This window comes from Heterodontus francisci, chromosome 6 (assembly GCF_036365525.1).
Source record: "Heterodontus francisci isolate sHetFra1 chromosome 6, sHetFra1.hap1, whole genome shotgun sequence".
Lineage (NCBI taxonomy): Eukaryota > Metazoa > Chordata > Chondrichthyes > Heterodontiformes > Heterodontidae > Heterodontus > Heterodontus francisci.
The window spans coordinates 1,904,983-1,928,852 of record NC_090376.1 but is presented as its reverse complement, the minus strand read 5'-3'; the positions used below and the strand labels follow the sequence as shown (position 1 = coordinate 1,928,852).

The following is a 23,870-nucleotide window of genomic DNA, read 5'->3' as shown; positions in this document are numbered from 1 at the left end:
GTGGCCTGGGAGTCCGTGAACCTACTTAAAAGCCTATTGCACGGGTCTGCTCTGTGCAGCACCCTCCACCCCAGGTCCCCGATGTAAAGGGGGAAGACTCCCGCGTAGAGAGACCTCCATCGGGGTTTCCCCTCGCCGCCAGATGGCAACGCGGACCGCCAGGGCGTGTCCGGCCGGCTGACGAGGGCAAGGAAGTGGAGAGTGTGCAGGAGCAGCCCGTACAGGAAACCCCTCCGCACCGATTGGAATGGCACGGAGGGCATTTCCGAGAGGCGGCTCGGGTTGTGCGGGACCGGCTCCCGAGGAAGGTTTCAGGGCCTGGGTCCGATGAGCAGTTCCGGCCCGAGCCCCCTCGCCACCCACAGTGAGGGGCGTCCCGGGGGTTTCGGCTACTCCTCCGCCCGCCGGACCGTCCCCGGAGTCGGCCGCCCGGACAGCCGAGGCGCTCTCCTTCGCCGGCGGGGGAGTGCCCTGACTGGAGGCGACCATGTTCCAGGCTCGGAAAAGATCCCGGTAAAAGACAGGCAACTCCCTCAGAGAGGCGCGGCTAACGGACTCCACCGGGAGCTGCGTGTCGTCTTGAAGGCAGTGACACCGGCGGAAAAAATACGTCGCCAGCGCACACCATCTGGGAGGACGCTCGACGTACAGGTATCTCTGCAGGGTCCGAAGGCGGAGAGTCGCAGCCTGGGTGCGGACGCACACCAGCGACTGACCGCCCTCCTCGATCGGGAGACTCAGGACCGCTGCAGAGACCCAGTGTTTCCTCTTGCCCCAGAAGAAATTGACGAGTTTCTTCTGGATCTTGGTGGCAAATACAGGGGGCGGGGCCAAAGTGACCAACCGGTACCACAGCATGGAGGCCACCAGTTGGTTTATGACCAACGCTCGGCCCCTGTAGGAAAGCACTCGGAGCAGTCCTGTCCAGCGCCCCAGCCGAGCGGTGACTTTCGCCTCCAACTCCTGCCAGTTTGCCGGCCAGGCTTCCTCAGCGGGGCTAAGGTGGACTCCCAGATAGAGGAGGTGCGTGGTGCTCCACGCAAAAGGTGTCATCTCCTCTGGCAGGGAGTCCACCCGCCACTGACCAACCAGGAGTCCGGAACATTTCTCCCAATTGATCCTCACGGAGGACGCGGCAGAAAAGGTCTGCTGGCAGTCGCGCATCCTCCGCAAGTCAACGGGATCTGTGATTGCGAGGAGCACGTCGTCGGCGTAAGCCGAGAGGACGACCCGCATGGCCGGCTCGCGCAGAGCCAATCCCGTCAACCTCCTGCGAAGCAGGCACAGGAAGGGCTCCACGCAGATGGTATAAAATTGGCTGGACATGGGGCATCCCTGACGCACTCCTCTCCCAAAGCGAAGGGGCGCCGTCAAGGACCTGTTAACTTTGACTAGACATTCTGCGGCGGCGTATAAAAGTCGGACCCGGGCCACGAAATGCGGCCCGAGTCCGAAAGCGCGCAGAGTCCCGAAAAGGTAATCGTGATCCACCCTGTCGAACGCCTTCTCCTGATCGAGGGAGAGAAAGGCGACCGACTGACCAGTCCTCTGGGAAAGATGGATCAGGTCCCGGACCAGGTGGATGTTGTCCTGGATGGACCGGCCCGGGACCGTGTAGGACTGGTCGGGGTGGATCATGTGGGCCAGCACGGAGCCCAGGCGGGTAGACATAGCCCGGGCAAAGATCTTATAATCCGTGCTGAGGAGGGAGACCGGACGCCAGTTTTTAAGCAGGCGGAGATCGCCCCTCTTCGGCAGCAGGACGATGACCGCCCTGCGCCACGAGAGGGGCATCTCCCCGGTCGCCAGGCTTTCCCCCAGGACCCGCGCGTAATCGTCCCCCAGGACGTCCCAGAACGCCCTGAGGAACTCCATGGTCAACCCATCCAGCTCTGGGGATTTGCCCCTCGAGAGCTGGTGGAGGGCGCCAGTCAGCTCCGCCAACGTGAGCGGAGCCTCCAATCCTTCGGCGCCCTCCGGGCTGACCTGCGGCAGGTCCTCCCACAAAACTCTGCGCGCATCCTCGCTGGACGGATCCGGAGAGAACAACGCACTGTAATACGTCCGGACCAGGAGGCCCATTCCCTCCGGATCCGTGATGGAGGATCCGTCGTCGGCCAGCAGCTCGATGAGCTGCTTACGGACCCCCCGCCATTTTTCCAGCGAGTAGAAGAAGGGTGAGGCGCGGTCCAAATCTTCCAGGATCTGGATCCGCGACCTCACGTATGCGCCTCGGGACCCTATGAGCTGCAGGTCCCTCAGCACGCCCTTCTTCTCTTTGTACGCCTGCCACAGGGCCGGGTCCACGACGGCATGACCGAGGCGGGACTCCAAGTCGAGCACCTCCCTCTCAAGGCGCCCGATCTTGGCTTCTCGCCTCTTGGTCGACCCCTTCGCGTACTCCTGACAGAAGACGCGGATGTGAGTCTTGCCCACATCCCACCAAAGCCTCAAGGAGGGGAAGCCCCCCTGCTTCCTTCTCCAGTCGGCCCAGAATCGACAGAACGAGTCCCGAAATCGCACGTCCTCCAGCAGCCGGTTGTTAAAGTGCCAGTACGCGAACCCCGCCTGCGTGCGGAGCGGAGTGAACTCCGCCCAAACCAGGTGGTAGTCCGAGCACGGCACCAGCCGCATGGAGGCCGCCGAGACGCGGGAGACGTACGCCTGCGAAATGTAGAGGCGGTCGATTCGTGACCCCCCTCCTCCAGACCTCCACATGAAGGCGCTGGAGTCGGGATGGAGATTCCGCCAGACGTCCACCAAGTTAAGGGAGCTGATCAGTCCCCTCAGCTTCTCCACCGACGCTTGGCCGCGCTGGGGACCGGAGCGATCCCCCACCTCGAGGGTGCAGTTAAAATCCCCCCCGAGGATGATGCACTCGCCGCTATCGATGGAGCTCAAGAGAGCGGACACTTCTTCAAAGAAGCGCGCTTGCAACGCGCCGGGCCTGGGCGCGTACACGTTCACAAAGTGGAGCGACACGCTACCCAGGCGAACGGCGAGGTGGAGCAAGCGTCCCGGCACTAGCTCCTTGACCCCCAAGATCTCCGGCTGAAAAGTCGGGGCCAACAAGATAGCCACCCCACTAGAAATAGGGGTGAGGTGACTCATGTAGACCCCACCCTGCCACTCCAGGAGCCAGGTGGCTTCGTCTCCCGGAACGGTGTGGGTTTCCTGCAGAAAGCTCACTGCATATCTCCCTTCCCTAAGGACTGAGAGATTGTGAAATCTGCGGTGAGCCCCTCTGCTGCCGTTGATGTTGAGGCTGGCTATGGTTATCTTCATGTCAAAGGTACTTAAAACCCGTCACAAACACCTCACTGTGAGGAGGGAGTGGAAGTGCACCTGGCCCTCCACTCCCCCAGCAACCCATTGAGGAACACATTAAAACGGCGCCTCTCAACCAGTTTCACGTCCGCGCGCTTGCCCGCTTTCTTCAGGGCGGCACGGACGGACTGGATGATCAGCGCCAGATTCGACCAACGGTCGAGGGCCAGCTGAACTTTATTGCGGCAACCCCTGCAAGCCGCGAGGAAATCCCGGAGTTCCGCCGTGGGGATGAGAGGAGATTCGGTGGGTGGCACGAGGGACTCCACCACTTCACTGGCGATGGAATCAAGGTCATCCTCCGTGCCCAACACCGAATCCCCATCCTCCTCCGGGTCATCACCGCCAGCGGCCGACACATCCACCACACACTGTGGGGCGGACGTCCCGGCCGCGCCAGCTGGTCCTGCCTCCGTCATGATCCCAACCCCAGGATCGATGGCGGAGGAGTCCTCTCTGGGTTCTGTTATGAAACTGGAGCCTGTGGGTGCCAGCAGTTCAGGACCCCCCTCCACCTCCGCCACCAGGCCAATGTGTGGTCCAGGGGGGACAGAAGTTCTCGACTCCGGAAATCCAGCCGGAGCCGAGACCGGAGGCGGAGGGAGGAGGCTACCTCCCGCTCCGCCAGCACCCACAGGCCCAGCAGATGGGGCAGCATTCTCAGTTATAACTGGGTCAGGTGTCTCCTGGTTGGTGGTGGACTCCGGCTGGGAGGCCCGACCCTCTGGGGCCTTGCCCTCCCCTTCATTAAGGGCACCCGACCCAGTAGCAGTGGCAGAATGGGCGGCGTCCCCAGGCTCCCCCACCACAAGCAGGGCCCCACTTACTCCTTCAGGAGAGGCCTCAAGTACCGGGGCCTTCCCCTCCCCTCCATCCTGAGGAATAGAGCGCTCCTGCCCGGACTTTGCAGCCTTGGTGGTGGCGGTAGGGGAAACCTGGGGACCCGAAACAGGAGACAGCTCCCCTCCAACAAATGGGCCCTGCGCCTCAGGGGCCCTTGTTACCTCTGTGGAGGGGTGCCTTCTCCTCTTTTTCCCAGTTGTGTGCGGAGGCTCAGAGACCTCCATATCATCAGAGGCCTCCACCTCCACACGCTCCTTTTTTTTTTATTCACCCTGGGCCTGAGCCCAGCCCTGGGGCAAGTTGACTTCCCGAGATCGGGCCTTGGGCTGAGCTCAGACTCGGGTAGTGTCACGGTGTCCAGGGGACGCGCCTCTCGATGTTTATTTCTCCTCCGCGCCTTCCTTCCACTTGGACGGTCACCCCCCTCCCTGCCGGAGGCCGTGAAAACCACAGCCTCCGGTACCGACTGAATGGTATCTGGTGGTGGTGTAGGGGGGGTGGGAGGAGGTGCAGCGTCGCCACCCCGGGCCGCCGAGTTGGAGTTGGCAGCCGGGAGGTTGGGGCAGTTCTTACGAACATGCCCCACCCCCTTACAGACATGGCACCGCACCCCGTCCAAGGTCCAGAAGACGCGGTAGGCCGCCCCCTGGAATTCTACATAAAAGTGGCCCTCTGTCACCTCCTCCCGCGCCAGCTGCATGAATAACTGGCGGCGGAAGGAGTACACGTGTCGGAGGCTGTTCTCCCGAAGACCGAGCGGGACTGGGGTGAGCCCTGTCTGTACCTCCCCCAGATGGTGCAGTTGGGGAAGGAGGAGCTCACCAGGAATGAAGGGCGGGACATTGGATAGAATGAGCCTTTGCGCAGTGGCCTCCAGGGGGTCCACTGGCAGAAAGGTCCCGCCCACGGTGAGCCCCTTGCTCAGAGCCAGGGACACCGCCCGCTCGGTCTTCAGGAAAAACACTGCCTTCCCGTACATTTTAGAGGCTGCAACAATGGCCGAAGGGCCGACAACCTCGGCCATTGCTTTCACGCATGCCTCGATAGTCATGTTCGGGTGGACGTAGCTCTTGACCCCATGCTTCGATGTTAATAAAGCAAACGGTGACGGGGCAACAGGTGCAGCTGCAGCAGCCGCAGCAGCATATGAACGGGAAGGCCCCGCCACCGGCGAAGAGGGGCTTGCCATGGGGTCGCAGAGCTACGCCCACCCCCAAGAAACAAAGCACACGACAGTTTTCTTAAACACAAACAATATGATGGGGGAGGGGGGGATGGGAATAGAGGAGGATAGGGCTGAAAAGGACAAGGAGAGGAGAGGATAGGTGGCCGAGTGATGGAAGAGAGAGAACAGCTGCAAGGATGTTACACTTCAATTGGTGGTTGGAGCACCTTCCTGCAGAGTCGACACTCCACTCTTCCAGTTAGGGGAGGGTTCTTCGCCCGGGTCGGTTAGAGCCGCCTGGATCTCTCCCTTTTCTGTTGTTGTGTAAGGATTTTCTTCAGCCGGGCAGCTCCAGCCGTCCCGAGCCACACAGTTGGGGGTGGGGAGGGAGCCCCTTTTGTGCAGGATGGCAGATAAACACAAGAGTTAGTACAGGGGCTCCCTATAGAATTTGGCAGCCCCACCCCTGGATCTTCCAGTGCCTTCTCCCTCCCCCAACAGTCCAAACAACCAACAGTTCTCTGGTGCTCCAACACCCACCTCTCCAAAATGACTTGCAGGTCTTCTTAATCGTTGAAAAAGTGTAACAGTTCCTCAGCAAATGCAGCTGTCTCCACTCTATAGTCACCTCTTTGCAGTTATTCCACTCTCCTCTTTGCAGTTATTCCACTCTCCTCTCCCCTGTTGCTGCAGTCTCCACTCTGCAATTGCTGCAACACAGGTGCAGCTGCTCCCCCTGATTGCTGGCAGGAAATGCTCCAAATTGACCAGCCAATCCCAGTGCTGTACCTGTCCTGGGAGTGTTTGATGGGGACAGTGTAGAGGGAGCTTTACTCTGTAGCGAACCCCGTTTTTTTTTTTTTTTCTTTTTTTCCTTTTTTTTTTGTAGAGGGAGCTTTACTCTGTATCTAACCCTGTGCTGTACCTGCCCTGGGAGTGTTTGATGGGGACAGTGTAGAGGGAGCTTTACTCTGTATCTAACCCTGTGCTGTTCCTGTCCTGGGAGTGTTTGATGGGGACAGTGTAGAGGGAGCTTTACTCTGTATCTAACCCCGTGCTGTACCTGTCCTGGGAGTGTTTGAGAGTTTGGGCAATGTAGAGGAAGCTTTACATGCTTTCAGGGAATTTTGGTGTTTGTTTCCAGGATGTTGGACTCACTTTTATAGGCGGTGACCAGCTGAGTCAGCAGATTGACCAAGTGGATGTCCCAGTGTTCTAATAGGTGACAGTTGTTCAGCACCAGCCAATTTCCTTTGCTCATGGCCTTCCGTAACTCGTGTAGAATCTTAGCCGTTTGATCATGTGATCCGAAAGAAATAATATGGACATTATTCTGAAACACAGAATGGTCTGTCATGCACTGGTAACCAGCCAGCTGGATGATCTTCTTGTACCCTCAGCAACACTCAAGAAGCTCGACACCATCCAGGACAAAGCAGCCCGCTTGATTGGCACCCCATCTACAAACATTCACTCCCTCCACCACTGACGTACAGTGGCAGCAGTGTGTACCATCTACAAGATGCACTGCAGCAACGCACCATAGCTCCTGAGACAGCACCTTCCAAACCCGCGACCTCTACCACCTTGAAGGACAAGTGCAGCAGATGCAATGGGAACACCACCAACTGCAAGCTCCCCTCCAAGTCACACACCATCCTGACTTGGAACTATATCGCCGTTCCTTCACTGTCGCTGGGTCAAAATCCTGGAACTCCCTTCCTAACAGCACTGTGGGTGTACCTACCCCAAATGGACTGCAGTGGTTCAAGAAGGCAGCTCACCACCACCTTCTCAAGGACAATTAGGGATGGGCAATAAATGCTGGCCTCCGCAGGGACACTGAAGGGCAGAGTCCCATCTGCCCTCATTCCATGTGACACAGGCACTGGCACAAAAGTAAAATGGGAAAGGTAGCCAAATCATAGCTTACTAGGGAAATTAGAGATAGCATTAGATCCAGGAAAGAGTAGTACAAATTCACCAGTAAAAACAACAGACCTGAGAATTGGGAGCAGTTTAGAATTCAGCAAAGGAGGACCAAGGGATTGATTAAGAAGGGGAAAATAGAGTACGAGAGTAAGCTTGCGGGGAACATAAAAACTGACTGTAAAAGTTTCTATAGGTATGTGAAGAGAAAAAGATTGGTGAAGACAAATGTAGGTCTCTTACAGTCAGAAACTGGGGAATTTATTATGGAGAACAAAGAAATGGCTGACCAACTAAATGCATACTTTGGTTCTGTCTTCACGAAGGAGGACACAAATATCATACCAGAAATGTTGGGGAACACAGGGTTTCCAAATTTGCAGATGACACAAAACTGGGTGGGAGGGTGAGTTGTGAGGAGGATGCAGAGAGGCTTCAGGGTGATTTGGACAAGTTGAGTGAGTGGGCAAATGCATGGCAGATGCAGTATAATGTGGATAAATGTGAGGTTATCCACTTTGGTTACAAAAACAGGAAGGCAGATTATTATCTCAACGGTTATAATCTGAGAGAGGGGAATATGCAACGAGACCTGGGTGTTCTCGTACACCAGTCGCTGAAGGTAAGCATGCAGGTGCAACAGGCGGTAAAAAAGGCAAATGGTATGTTGGCCTTCATAGCGAGAAGATTCGAGTACAGGAGCAGGGATGTCTTGCTGCAATTATACAGGGCCTTGGTGAGGCCACACCTGGAATATTGTGTGCAATTTTGGTCTCCTTATCTGAGGAAGGATGCTCTTGCTAGAGAGGAAGTGCAGCGAAGGTTTACCAGATTGATTCCTGGGATGGCGGGACTGACGTATGAGGAGAGATTGAGTCGGTTATATTCGCTGGAGTTCAGAAGAGTGAGGGAGGATCCTCATAGAAACCTATAAAATTCTAACAGGACTTGACAGGGTAGATGCAGGTAGGATGTTCCCAATGGTGGGGGAGTCCAGAACCAGCGGTCATAGTCTAAGGATACGGGGTAAACCTTTCAGGACTGAGATGAGAAGAAATCTCTTCACCCAGAGAGTGGTGAACCAGTGGAATTCGTTACCACAGAAAGCAGTTGAGGCCAAAACATTGTTTTCAAGAAGGAGTTAGATATAGTTCTTGGGGCGAAAGGGATCAAAGGATAGAACATAGAACATAGAACAGTACAGCACAGTACAGGCCCTTCGGCCCACGATGTTGTGCCGAACCTTTAACCTACTCTAAGATCAAATTAACTACCTACCCTTCATTCTACTATCATCCATGTACCTATCCAAGAGTCGCTTAAATGTCCCTAATGTATCTGCTTCTACTACCACCGCTGGCAACGCATTCCACGCACCCACCACTCTCTGTGTAAAGAACCTACCTCTGACATCTCCCCGAAACCTTCCTCCAATCACCTTAAAATTATGCCCCCTGGTGATAGCCCATTCCACCCTGGGAAAAAGTCTCTGGCTATCCACTCTATCTATGCCTCTCATCATCTTGTACCCCTCTATCAAGTCACCTCTCATCCTTCTTCGCTCCAATGAGAAAAGCCCTAGCTCCCTCAGTCTTTCTTCGTAGGACATGCCCTCCAGTCCAGGCAGCATCCTGGTAAGTCTCCTCTGCACCCTCTCAAGCTTCCACATCCTTCCTATAATGAGGCGACCAGAACTGAACACAATATTCCAAGTGTGGTCGAACCAGGGCCTTATAGAGCTGCAGCATTACCTCGCGGCTCTTAAACTCAATCCCCCTGTTAATGAAAGCCAACACTCCATACGCCTTCTTAACAACCCTATAAACTTGGGTGGCAACTTTGAGCGATCTATGGACATGGACCCCAAGATCCCTCTGTTCCTCCACACTACCAAGAATCCTGTCTTTAAGCCTGTATTCCGCATTCAAATTCAACCTTCCAAAATGTATCACTTCACACTTTTCCAGGTTGCCACTTCTCAGCCCAGCTCTGCATCCTGTCAATGTCCCATTGCAACCTACAACAGCCTTCCACACTATCCACAACTCCAGCAACCTTCGTGTTATCGGCAAACTTGATAACCCAGCCTTCCACTTCCTCATCCAAGTCATTTATATGGGGGGAAAGCAGGAATAGGTTACTGAGTTGGATGATCAGCCATGATCATAATGAATGGCGGAGCAGGCTCGAAGGGCCGAATGGCCTACTCCTGCTCCTATTTTCTATGTTTCTATGTAAGCACATCCTGCCTGTTAACCTAAACAGCAGGAAAGGCCCAGGCTCCAACGTCGGCCTGTGCTGAGCTGGCTGATCTCGGCTGATGTGGTACTGAGCCCCACATTATTACAGGTCTGCTGCATCCACCAGCCAAATCCATTTACCTGCATCTGGTGCTCTCGGGCCATCTGCTCAATCCAGTAGAGTGGGTGTGTGGAGAGACTGACCGAGCCAGCTCCAGGCATGAGAAACATGACTGGGACATTCTGCCAGCTGTAGTTGAAAAGAGAAGTGAGAGTGAGCTGCAGGTCTCTGATGAGGGTCCCTCCCAGGTCACAGCTCACTACATCATTCATTATCACACTCAGCTTGTTGGGTTGGAAGAGTTTCCACAGGATGGCCTTTTGGAAGATGGTGAGATGCAAAAATGCAGAGCAAGGAGCTGCACCAATCACTGTCGATGAGATGCCAAAGTACTCTTGCCATTGGCCAGCTTGCTTGACTAGGGATGATCTTAGGTTGTGGAATGCTGGTAACAGTTCCAGTATTGTGCAACTCTTCCAGATATCCTCTCTGACCCAAGGGGGCCTCTGAATGCAGGCATTCTCAACCGATGAATCGTACCTGAGATCACAAGTGCCCCGAAGAAAAAGCTCCCACTCCACCTGGGTCACCATGTTTATCAGCTTCATGTGGCCAACAGCTACCAGGAACCTGTACAGCCTGGCATGCTTCACAAAGAAACACCAGCGGAAGTAGTTATAAATCTTGGAAATGAGGTAATTCATCAGGCCCATGAAGTGGTCTTTTGAGGTCCCAGCCCCAGATGGGCGAACACTCAGATTCCGGCTCGACAGTGCTTCCCTCACCAGCTTCATGAAGGTGGTTTTCGAGAAGTAATAGAGCGGATTGAGCCGGGAGATTTGGACCAGGGCCCAGTACATTTCCGAACCGATGTGCGAGATGACAACGTAGGGATCCTCAGTTGCTTCACTGGAATCCTTCTGGCTGGTGGTCAAGGCATTGAGATTGCTGCGGATCTGGTCTTTGGTTTTCTGGCTCTCCAGGGCGGCTGCCTGGATGCTGTTGTCATTGAGCAGACTCGTCGCTGTCTGGATCACTTTGTCCATCAGCTCTTCCTAATGGAGCAGAAAGAAATTAGAGAAGGTGTTAAGAACACTAAAGGATATCCCTTTCCATTTTTCTCTCCTTGGTGTCATGGTACATGTGCAATGAGCATGCTCCAGTACAGCTTTATTTCTTAATCTGTTCTCGGATTATCCTGGAAATCTGCATTTACTATTGCTCATTCCTACTTATCCAGAGAAAGTGCTGAATGGATTCTGTAGCGATTGTACCATATCCCCCAAACCCACCTACCCACCATCGCCCCCCATATCTCCCAAACCCACCTACTCACCTTCTCCCCATATCCCTCATTCCCACCTACCCACCACCTCCCCATATCCCTCAACCCCACCTACCCACCACCTCCCCATATCGTACAACCCCACCTACTCACCTTCTCCCCATATCCCTCATTCCCACCTACCCACCACCTCCCCATATCGCTCAACCCCACCTACCCACCACCTCCCCATATCTCCCAAACCCACCTACCCACCATCTCCCCATATCCCTCATTCCCACCTACCCACCACCTCCCCATATCCCTCAACTCCACCTACCCACCACCTCCCCATATCCCTCAACCCCACCTACCCACCACCTCCCCATATCCCTCAACCCCACCTACCCACCACCTCCCCATATCGCACAACCCCACCTACCCACCACCTCCCCATATCCCTCAATCCCACCTACCCACCACCTCCCCATATCCCTCAATCCCACCTACCCACCTTCTCCCCATATCCCTCAACCCCACCTACCCACCACCTCCCCATATCGCACAACCCCACCTACCCACCACCTCCCCATATCCCTCAACCCCACCTACCCACCACCTCCCCATATCGCACAACCCCACCTACCCACCACCTCCCCATATCCCTCATTCCCACCTACCCACCACCTCCCCATATCGCACAACCCCACCTACCCACCACCTCCCCATATCCCTCAACCCCACCGACCCACCACCTCCCCATATCCCTCATTCCCACCTACCCACCACCTCCCCATATCCCTCAACCCCACCTACCCACCACCTCCCCATATCCCTCATTCCCACCTACCCACCACCTCCCCATATCGCACAACCCCACCTACCCACCACCTCCCCATATCCCTCATTCCCACCTACCCACCACCTCCCCATATCCCTCATTCCCACCTACCCACCACCTCCCCATATCCCTCAACCCCACCTACCCACCACCTCCCTATATCCCTCATTCCCACCTACCCACCTTCTCACACGATCCCTTGATCCTCTCCATAGCCAATATATCCTTCCTGTGATGTGGTGCATGTAATTGAATGCAGAAGTTCATATAAGGGATATTCAGGGTGTTTTATAAATAACTGTACCCTCTCTGTGTTCGAGGCTAACATTTCATCAGCTGCTTTAACTGTTTCTGTACCTGTTCAATGTGATTTCTGAACTTGGACCCCTAAATCTTCGGCTCCTCCATAGTTTCTCGCCTCTCACCATTTAAAAAATATACTGATCTATCTTTCGAGTCCATAGTGGGTGACCTCACACTTAGAATCATAGAAAGTTTACATCATCGAAAGAGGCCACTTGGCCCATCGTGTCTGTGCCGGCCGAAAAAGATTCACTTATTCTAATCCCACCTTCCAGCATTTGGTCCGTAGCCCTGCAGATTACAGCACTTGAGGTGCATATCCAGACTCCTTTTGAATGAGTTGAGGGTTTCTGCCTCAACTACCCTTTCAGGCAGTGAGTTCCAGACCCCCCACCACCCTCTGGGTGAAAAAACGTTTCCTCATCTCCCCTCCAATCTTGCTACCAATCACTTTAAATCTATGCCCCCTCATCACTGACCTCTCTGCTAAGGTGAATAGACCCTTCACCTTCACTCTATCCAGGCCCCTCACAATTTTGTACATTTTAATAAAATCTCCCCTCAGCCTTCTCTGTTCTGAGGAGAACAACCCCAGCCTATTCAATCTTTCCTCAGAGCTGCATTTTTCCAGTCCTGGCAAAATCCTCGTAAATCTCTCTAGTGCAATTACATTCTTTCTGTAATGAGGTGACCAGAACTGCACACAGTACTCAAGTTGTGGCTTAACCAATGAGTTATACAGTTCCAGCATAACCTCCCTGCTCTTATATTCTATACCTCAGCTAATAAAGGAAAGGATTCCATATGCCTTTTTAACCACCTTAGCGACCTGTCCTGCTGCCTTCAGGGATCTGTGGACATTCACTCCGAGGTCTGTCACTTCCTCTACACTTCTCAGTATTCTCCAATAAATCGTGTATTCCTTTTCCTTGTTTGACGTCCCCAAATGCATTACCTCACACTTCTCCTGGTTGAATTCCATTTGCCACTTTTCTGCCCACTTGACCAGTCCATTGATATCTTCCTGCAGTGGACAGCTATCCTCCTCGCTATCAACCACTTGGCCAATTTTTGTGTCATTTGCAAATTTCTTGATCATGCTCCTCCATTTAAATCCAAATCATTGATATATACTACAAAAAGCAGGGGACCCAGTACTGAGCCCTGCGGAAACAGCCACTGGAAACTGCCCTCCAGTCGCTAAGACAGCAGTCAATAATTATCCTTTGTTTCCAGCCACTGAGCCAATTTTGTATCCACCTTGCTGCATTTCCCTGGATCCCATGGGATTTTATTTTTTTAACCTGTCTGCCATGTGTGACCGTGTCAAAAACCTTGCTAAAATCCAGGTTCAGACCACAACTACACTACCCTCATCACTCCTCCTTGTTCTCTCCTCAAAAATTTCCATCAAGTTGGTCAGACACGACCTTCCCTTAACAAATCCATGCTGACTATCCTTGATTAACCTGTGCATTTCTAAATGACAGTTTATCCTGTCTCTCAGAATTGATTCCAATAATTTGCCCACTACTGAGGTTAGACTGACGGGCCTGTAATTATTCGGTCTATCCTTCGCTCCCTTTTTAAACAGAGGTGCAACATTAGCAGTTCTCCAATTGTCCAGCACCACACCTGTATCCAATGAGGACTGGAAAATGATGGTCAGAACTTCTGCTATTTCCTCTCTTGCTTCTTTTAACAGTCTAGGATACATTTCTTCTGGCTCTGGTTATTTATCAACTTTCAAGGATGCTAATCCCATTAATACGTCCTCTCTCCCTATGTTTATCACATCCAATACTTCACACCCCTCTTCCTTAACTGCAATATCTGCATCATCCCCCTCTTTTGTGAAGATAGGTGCAAAGTATAAATTAAGAATAATACCAACATAGGTTACCTTGTTGCATTAGAAGCAGTTCAGAGAAAGTTCACTGGACTGATTCCTGGGATGAGAGGGTTATCTTATAAGGAAAGGTTTAGCAGGTTGGGCCGAGATGCAATAGAGTTTAGAAGAATGAGAGGTGATCTTATTGAAATGTATAAGATCTTGAAGGGACTTGATAGAGTGGATGTTGAGAGGATGTTTCCTCTTATGGGAGAGACTAGAACTGGGGGACACAATTTAAAACTTATGGGTCTCCCATTTAAGTCAGAGATGAGGAGAAATGTTTTCTCTCAGAGGGTCGTTTATGGAATTCTCTTCCCCAGAGTGCAGTGGAGGCTGAGTCATTGAATTTAATCAATGCAGAGTTAGATAGATTCTTGACTGACAAGGGATCAAAGGTTATAGCAGGTAGACAGGAATGTAGAGTTGAGGCCACAATCTGATCAGCCATGATGTTAGCAAATGGTGAAGCAAGCTTGAGAGGCCAAATGGCCTACTCCTGCTCCGAGTTTGCATGTTTATATGTAAATCTGGGCTGGTTCTCTCTGAACAGCTCTTATTGTCCAATTGCTCAATCACTCTGTCACTAATTCCCCACAAGCGATGATAGACCAATAGGTTTATAATTTCCGAGTTTATCTCTCCCACCCTTCTTAAATGATGAAGTGGCATTGGCAATTTTCTGATGCGATTGTGGTCCGGAATGTTCTAGCAGGGGAAGGCACTCACCATTTGCATGTTTATGGAATAAAAGTCATTCCCTACTGAGGGATGCCACGTGTCGAAGATGTGTGCACCAACAGCTATCTGTGTGTCTGGGAGATGCCATCAGCCTGAAGAGATGCTGCAGTTTACGTAGCTGAATGAGTGGAAATAGACAGGACTTTGCTGGGCAAAGTGGCTGACCTGAGATAATCATGTCCAATGGAAGAGAAAGGAATTTCAACAGGACCTTTTGTAACCTCAGGACATCGCAAAACACTCCAGAGCCAATGAAATACTTTTGAAGTGTAGTCACTATTGTAATGTAGGAAATGCATCAGCTAATTTATGCACAGGAAGATCCCAGAAATAGCAATGTGATAATGATCAAATCATCTGTTTTAGTGATATTGATTGAGGGATAAATATTATCCCAGGACACGGGGAGAACTCACCTGCTGCTCTTCCAATGGTGACTGTGGGATCTTCTACATTCATCTGAGAGGGCAGACAGGTCGTCAGTTTAAAGTTTCATCCAAAAGATGGCACTTTCAACAGTGCAGCACTCCCTCAGTACTGACCCTCTGACAGTGCAGCACTCCCTCAGTACTGACCCTCCAACAGTGCAGCACTCCCTCAGTACTGACTCTCTGACAGTGCAGCACTCCCTCAGTACTGACCCTCCAAACGTGCAGCACTCCTTCAGTATTGACCCTCCAACAGTGCAGCACTCCTTCAGTACTGACCCTCCAACAGTGCAGCACTCCTTCAGTACTGACCCTCTGACAGTGCAGCACTCCCTCAGTTCTGACCCTCCGACAGTGCAGCACTCCCTCAGTACTGACCCTCTGACAGTGCAGCACTCCCTCAGTACTGACCCTCCAACAGTGCAGCACTCCTTCAGTACTGACCCTCCGACAGTGCAGCACTCCCTCAGTAATGACCCTCCAACTATGCAGCACTCCCTCAGTACTGACCCTCCGACAGTGCAGCACTCCCTCAGTACTGACCCTCTGACAGTGCAGCACTCCCTCAATACTGACCCTCTGACAGTGCAGCACTCCCTCAGTACTGACCGTCCAACAGTGTAGCGCTCCCCCAGTACTGACCCTCTGACAGTGCAGCACTCTCTCGTACTGACCCTCTTACAGTGCAGCACTCCCTCAGTACTGATCCTCTGACAGTGCAGCACTCCCACAGTACTGACCCTCTGACAGTGCGGCACTCCCTCAGTACTGACCCTCTGACAGTGCAGCACTCCCTCAGTACTGACCCTCTGACAGTGCGGCACTCCCTCAGTACTGACCCTCTGACAGTGCAGCACTCCCTCAGTACTGACCCTCTGACAGTGCAGCACTCCCACAGTACTGTCCCTCTGACAGTGCAGCACTCCCTCAGTACTGACCCTCTGACAGTGCGGCACTCCCTCAGTACTGACCCTCTGACAGTGCGGCACTCCCTCAGTACTGACCCTCTGACAGTGCAGCGCTCCCTCAGTACTGACCCTCTGACAGTGCAGCACTCCCTCAGTACTGACCCTCTGACAGTGCAGCACTCCCTCAGTACTGACCCTCTGACAGTGCAGCGCTCCCTCAGTACTGACCCTCTGACAGTGCAGCACTCCCTCAGTACTGACTCTCTGACAGTGCAGCGCTCCCTCAGTACTGCACTGAGTGTCAGCCTGCATCTCTGTCTGTTCATGTCATTGGAGAGTGCCTGAAACTAGGACGCTGTGATTGAAGTGGTGAGAATGCTACCCAGTGAGTCACAGCTGGAAGTTGTTGTGCACTGTGTGTGTTGTTACCCTTTCCCACCTACCTGTGTAACGTGCAGCTGGTGCTGCAGGTATATTATGTCCATTTTCTGAGTGAGTAGAAGATCTTTGACCCGTTCCTTCTCAAAATACAGCACCTCCTTGAGGAACAGTTCCTGCAATCCCGACTGGCTGATGGTGAAATCAGTCACACTCACATGCTTCAGGAATGTTGGATTGAGTTCTGGAGACATTAACAGAAGGGAAATGAAGTTATCAATTTGAATTTTTCTTCCTGTGACATTACCAGAAGAGGTATTGTGATTCTTCGAGCAGAGAAGGTTAAGGGGAGATTTAACAGAGGTGTTAAAATTAATAAAGGGTTTTGATAGAGTAAGTAGGCAGAAACTGAGGGGAAATGAGTTACTCAGAGGGCCGTTAAGATCTGGAAGGCACTACCTGAACAGGTGGTGGAGCAGATTCCACAGGAGCTTTCAAAAGGTGATTGGAAATGTACCTGGAGAACTAATTTGCAGTATATGGGTTGGTGGGGGGCGGGGGGGTGGGGGGGGGAGTGGAGGAGTGGACGTTTGGATGTGGATCTAAATTGGATAGCTGTTACAAAGAGCTGGCACTGGTATTACAGCTTTTTGTACTGCAAAATTCAATTTCTCTCATCTCTGGAACATTTCTAGTAAATCTCCTCTGCACATTCTCCAAGGCCTTGACATCCTTCCTACTCTGTGGTTCCCAGAATACTCTAGCTGTATCAGTCCCAGGTTCTGTGACCGCTAATGCTCAGTTAGCGGCTCTGAACAAAGAACAAAGAACAGTACAGCACAGGAACAGGCCATTTGTCCCTCCAAGCCTGCGCCGATCTTGATGCCTGCCTAAACTAAAACCTTCTGCACTTCCGGGGTCCGTATCCCTCTATTCCATTCCTATTCATATATTTGTCAAGATGTCTCTTAAATGTCACTATTGTACCTGCTTCCACCACCTCCCCTGGCAACAAGTTCCAGGCGCTCACCACCCTCTGTGTAAAAAACTTGCCTCGCACATCCCCTCTAAACTTTGCCCCACACACCTTAAACCTATGTCCCCAAGTAACTGACTCTTCCACCCTGGGAAAAAGCTTCTGACTATCCACTCTGTCCATGCCGCTCATAACTTTGTAAACCTCTATCATGTCGCCCCTCCACCTCCGTCGTTCCAGTGAAAACAATCCGAGTTTATCCAACCTCTCCTCATAGCTAATGCCCTCCAGACCAGGCAACATCCTGGTAAACCACCTCTGTACCCTCTCCAAAGCCTCCACGTCCTTCTGGTAGTGTGGCGACCAGAATTGCACGCAATATTCTAAATGTGGCCTAACTAAAGTTCTGTACAGCTGCAGCATGACTTGCCAATTTTTATACTCTATGCCCCGACCGATGAAGGCAAGCATGCCGAATGCCTTCTTGATTACCTTATCCACCTGCATTGCCACTTTCAGTGACCTGTGGATCTGTAAGCCCAGATCTCTCTGCCTGTCAGTACTCCTAAGGGTTCTGCCATTTACTGTATACTTCCCACCCGCATTAGACTTTCCAAAATGCATTACCTCACATTTGTCCGGATTAAACTCCATCTGCCATTTCTCCGCCCAAGTCTCCAACCGATCTATATCCTGCTGTATCCTCTGACAATCCTCATCACTATCTGCAACGCCACCAACCTTTGTGTCATCTGCAAACTTACTAATCAGACCAGCTACATTTTCCTCCAAATCATTTATATATACTACAAAGAGCAAAGGTCCCAGCACTGATCCCTGCGGAACACCACTAGTCACATCCCTCCATTCAGGTAAGGTTGAGGGAAGGACAGGATTGGCAGCCAAATGTTCCAGGATTCAGAAGCTTCAGGCGGGATAGCGGGGGATGTAAAAGGGGTGGGGGAGTTGCATTACTGGTTAAGGAGAATATCACAGCTGTACTGCGGGAGGACAACTCGGAGGGGTCCTGCAGCGAGGCAATATGGGTGGAGCTCAGGAATAGGAAGGGTGCAGTCATGATGTTGGGGGTTTACTACAGGCCTCCCAACAGCCAGCGGGAGGTAGAGGAGCAGATATGTGGACAGATTTTGGAAAGATGTAAAGGTAACAGGGTTGTAGTGGTGGGTGATTTTAACTTCCCCTATATTGACTGGGACTCACTTAGTGCTCGGGGCTTGGATGGGGCAGAATTTGTAAGGAGCATCCAGGAGGGCGTCTTCAAACAATATGTAGATAGTCCAACTAGGGATGTGGCCGTACTGGACCTGGTATTGGGGAATGAGTTCGGCCAGGTGGTCGAAGTTTCAGTAGGGGAGCATTTCAGGAACAGTGACCATAATTCCATACGTTTTAAGGTACTTGTGGATAAGGATAAGAGTAGTCCTCGGGTGAAGGTGCTAAATTGGGGGAAGGCTAATTATAACAATATTAGGCAGGAACTGAAGAATTTAGATTGGGGGTGGCTGTTTGAGGGTAAACCAACATCTGACATGTGGGAGTCTTTCAAACGACAGTTGATTAGAATCCAGGACCAGCATGTTCCTGTGAGGAAGAAAGACAAGTTTGGCAAGTTTCGGGAACCTTGGATAACGCGGGACATTGTGAGCCTAGTCAAAAAGAAAAAGGACGCATTCATAAGTGCTGGAAGGCGAGGAACAGACGAAGCCCTTGAGGAATATAAAGACAGTAGAAAGGAACTTAAGCAAGGAGTCAGGAGGGCTAAAAGGGGTCTTGAAAAGTCATTGGCAAACAGGATTAAGGAAAATCCCAAGGCTTTTTATACGTATATGAAGAGCAAGAGGGTAACCAGGGAAAGGGTTGGCCCACTCAAGCACAGAGAAGGGAATCTATGTGTGGAGCCAGAGGAAATGGGCGAGGTACTAAATAAGTACTTTGCATCAGTGTTCACCAAAGAGACGGACTTGGTGGATGATGAGCCTGGGGAAGGGAGTGTAGATAGTCTCAGTCATCTCATTATCAAAAAGGAGGAGGTGTTGGGTGTCTTGCAAAGCATTAAGGTAGATAAGTCCGCAGGGCCTGATGGGATCTACCCCAGAATACTGAGGGAGGCAAGGGAAGAAATTGCTGGGGCCTTGACAGAAATCTTTGCATCCTCATTGGCTACAGGTGAGGTCCCAGAGGTCTGGAGAATAGCCAATGTTGTTCCTTTGTTTAAGAAGGGTAGCAAGGATAATCCAGGAAATTATAGGCCAGTGAGCCTTACGTCAGTGGTAGGGAAATTATTAGAAGGGATTCTTCGGGACAGGATTTACTCCCATTTGGAAACAAACAAACTTATTAGCGAGAGGCAGCATGGTTTTGTGAAGGGGAGGTCGTGTCTTACTAATTTGATTGAGTTTTTTGATGAAGTGACAAAGATGATTGATGAAGGAAGGGCAGTGGATGTCGTCTATATGGACTTCAGTAAAGCCTTTGACAAGGTCCCTCATGGCAGACTGGTACAAAAGGTGAAGTCACACGTGATCAGAGATGAGCTGGCAAGATGGATACAGAACTGGCTCGTTCATAGAAGACAGAGGGTAGCAGTGGAAGGGTGCTTTTCTGAATGGAGGGATGTGACTAGTGGTGTTCCGCAGGGATCAGTGCTGGGACCTTTGCTGTTTGTAGTATATATAAATGATTTGGAGGAAAATGTAGCTGGTCTGATTAGTAAGTTTGCAGATGACACAAGGGTTGTTGGAGTTGCGGATAGTGATGAGGATTGTCAGAGGATACAGCAGGATATAGATCGGTTGGAGACTTGGGCGGAGAAATGGCAGATGGAGTTTAATCCGGACAAATGTGAGGTAATGCATTTTGGAAGGTCTAATGCAGGTGGGAGGTATACAGTAAATGGCAGAACCCTTAGGAGTATTGACAGGCAGAGAGATCTGGGCGTACAGGTCCACAGGTCACTGAAAGTGGCAACGCAGGTGGATAAGGTAGGCAAGAAGGCATGTGGCCTGCTTGCCTTCATCGGTCGGGGCATAGAGGATAAAAATTGGAAAGTCATGTTGCAGCTGTACAGAACTTTAGTTCGGCCACACTTAGACAATTATGTGCAATTCTGGTCGCCACACTACCAGAAGGACGTGGAGGCTTTGGAGAGGGTACAGAGGAGGTTTACCAGGATGTTGCCTGGTCTGGAGGGCATTAGCTATGAGGAGAGGTTGGATAAACTCGGATTGTTTTCACTGGAACGACGGAGGTGGAGGGGTGACATGATAGAGGTTTACAAAGTTATGAGAGGCATGGACAGAGTGGATAGTCAGAAGCTTTTTCCCAGGGTGGAAGAGTCAGTTACTAGGGGACATAGGTTTAAGATGAGAGGGGCAAAGTTTAGAGGGGATGTACGAGGCAAGTTCTTTACACAGAGGGTGGTGAGTGCCTGGAACTTGCTGCCAGGGGAGGTGGTGGAAGCAGGTACGATAGCGACGTTTAAGAGGCATCTTGACAAATACATGAATAGGATGGGAATAGAGGGATACGGACCCCGGAAGTGCAGAAGGTTTTAGTTTAGGCAGGCATCAAGATCGGTGCAGGCTTGGAGGGCCGAATGGCCTGTTCCTGTGCTGTACTGTTTTGTTCTTTGGAGCAACAAGCGGTGATAACTTGTCTCATTACCCTGGGCCAAAGTGGGGCTGAGATCAGCCAGAGTTACTGATCCTTGAGGCTGTCCAAAAAAGCTATTTCTCCCAGCCTGTGCCCTGGAAACTGTGTTTATGTGGATGTCAGCAAAGTGCAATGGTGCAGACTGACAGAAGAACAGCACGGCCTGGGGGAGGTCAGGAACATCCATGACCAGCTAGGGTGAGTCCCGGAGGGGAGAGAATCTATATTCTGACTATGAGGAGCCACAAGGATTTAGAGCAGCGCATCCGTGAGGAGGGAGGAAGGGTCGGGATGGGATTTACCTGCGAGGAGGGTTGGTCGGGTTGGGATTTACCTGTAAGGAGGGAGGGTCGGGTTGGGATTTACCCACGAGGAGGGAGGGAGGGTCAAGATGGGATTTACCAGCGTGGTGGGAGGGAGGGTCGGATGGGATTTACCCACGAGGAGGGAGGGAGGGTCGAGATGGGATTTACCAGCGTGGTGGGAGGGAGGGTCGAGATGGGATTTACCAGCGAGGAGGAAGGGAGGGTCGGGATGGGATTTACCCGCGAAGAAGGAGGGAGGGTCGGGATGGGATTTACTCGGGAGGAGGGAGGGAGGGTCGGGATGGGATTTACCCGCGAGGTGGGAGGGAGGGTCAGGATGGGATTTACCCGCGAGGAGGGAGGGTGGGTCGGGATGGGATTTACCCGCGAGGAGGGGGGGTAGGGTCGGGTTGGAATATACCCGCGAGGAGGGAGGGTCGGATGAGATTTACCTGATCCAATTATCCTGAGTGGTATCGAGGTGCTCAGATAAAGGCGGAATGTCTGCTTGACTTCAATCTGCTGCTTCCCAAAGGTTAGGTCCCAGAGTCCCAGGTCACCCCAGCGTGGCTGAACTCTCAGCAGCTTATTTAGAAGAGGGGTGAGGGGTCTTCGCTCAATATGAGTCACGAGGACTGCAATTCCTGAAAGATATTAAAAAACTCTGTAACCAGGAGCACTCGTCTAATTTACACCAGCACCTTCAGGAAACCTCAATTCAGTCAATCCAGACCACACATTCTCTCCCCCTCCCTGTAATACCTGCTTTTTTTATTTATTCTTGGGATGTGGGCGTCGCTGGCTAGGCCAGCATTTATTGCCCATCCCTAATTGTCCTTGAGAAGGTGGTGATAAGCTGCCTTCTTGAACCGCTGCAGTTCATGTGGTGCGACTACACCAACAGTGCCTTTAGGAAGGGAGTTGCAGGATTTTGACCCAGTGACAGTGAAGGAACGGCGATATAGTTCCAAGTCAGGATGGTGTGTGACTAGGAGGGGAACTTGCAGGTGGTGGTGTTCCCATGCAACTGCTGACCTTGTCCTTCTAGTTGGTAGAGGTCGTGGGTTTGGAAGGTGCTGTTGAAGGAACCTTGGTGCGTTGCTGCAGTGCATCTTGTAAATGGTACACACTGCTGCCACTGTTTGTTGGTGGTGGAGGGAGTGAATGTTTGTGGATGGGGTGCCAATCAAGTGGGCTGCTTTGTCCTGGATGGAGTTGAGCTTCTTGAGTGTTGTTGGAGCTGCACCCATCCAGGCAAGTGGAGAGTATTCCATCACACTCCTGACTTGTGCCTTGTAGATGGTGGACAGGCTTTGGGGAGTCAGGAGGTGAGTTACTTGCCTCTGATCTGCTTTTGTAGCGACTGTATTGGTCCAGTTCAGTTTCTGGTCAATGGTAGCCCCTAGGATGTTGATAGTGGGGGATTCAGCGATGGTAATGCCATTTAATGTTAAGGGGAGATGGTTAGATTCTCTCTTGTTGGAGATGGTCATTGCCTGGGACTTGTGTGGTGTGAATGTTACTTGCCATTTATCAGCCCAAGCCTGGATATTGTCCAGGTCTTGCTGCATTTCTACACGGACTGCTTCAGTATCTGAGGAGTCACGAATGGTGCTGAACATTGTGCAATCATCAGCGAACATCCCCACTTCTGACCTTATGATTGAAGGGAGGCCATTGATACCTGTTCCATAATCACCCCTGCGTCTGAGCATTTAGAGGTGTGATGCACTGAGATTGAGAGCAGAGCTCATGTTGCTTCCAGTATCTCACCATTGCTGGCTGCAGTCAGCAGAATGTGATCCAGGTTATCAGTAGTGATGCAATGGACCCAAAGGTTATTGGGTGGTTCCTCTGTTATCAGCTCAGGAACCCAGTCAATCTCTTCATCCTCCACAGGACTGATTCCCTCCAGTATGTCACCTGGAGTTTTGCCTGTGGCCGATTCCAATGCCATGATGCTACTGTTGTTTTCTTCCACTTCAGGGAAAGGGTTTTCAGCTAAATTGACAACAAAATGAATCCAACTTTATTATTCACCTACAGTGAAACCCTTTTATAATCAACCACACTTGCATCAAAAATCTTTATATAGAAATATCTTATAATACAAATTTATAATAAACCCTTGTAAAATGGTCTCTCTGTCTATAATTTACATATATCCGTTCTAAAGAAAGCCTTTTGCAATAATCCTTCCCTGTGATGAAACCCAATTATCATGATACTGCTATGATCAACAGGCTTTTTAATGCAACATACTTGTAAGAAATGTCCTTTATACTGACACTCTTTTATGTGAACCCTATTCATAAACCCAATGATACCCATGTTATAATGACAGCTTGTTATAATGTGTTAACTTAGTGATTGGGCAGATGCATTGCAGAATACATTGAATCTGGGAAATTTAATGAGGGCTATATAATTCAATGAAAGATTGTTATCTAAAGCCTGACTTATCTTACTGCCCATTCACTGCCCTAGTGCCTCTCACTCAGCAGAGAGTAAGGATGGGAAACCCAGAGGTCACAGCTCAGACCAGTTCTGCCATCAGCTGCTGTTGCTTTGCTGTGTTTCCAGCCCCAGGTGGGGAGT

General features: G+C 51.4%; 1 protein-coding gene across 1 annotated transcript in view; it reads right to left on the bottom strand.

Moving 5' to 3' along the window:
• LOC137371058 (dynein heavy chain domain-containing protein 1) overlaps nt 1–23,870 on the bottom strand; it is a 373,825-nt gene that overhangs the window by 21,582 nt on the left and 328,373 nt on the right. The window contains exons 37-41 of the mRNA XM_068032957.1: nt 23,046–23,273; nt 21,725–21,916; nt 16,385–16,563; nt 9,646–10,620; nt 6,494–6,668 (exon numbers count right to left, since the gene is read on the bottom strand). Of these exons, the coding sequence (XP_067889058.1) occupies nt 6,494–6,668; nt 9,646–10,620; nt 16,385–16,563; nt 21,725–21,916; nt 23,046–23,273 (1,749 nt within the window). The remainder of the gene's footprint in view (nt 1–6,493; nt 6,669–9,645; nt 10,621–16,384; nt 16,564–21,724; nt 21,917–23,045; nt 23,274–23,870) is intronic.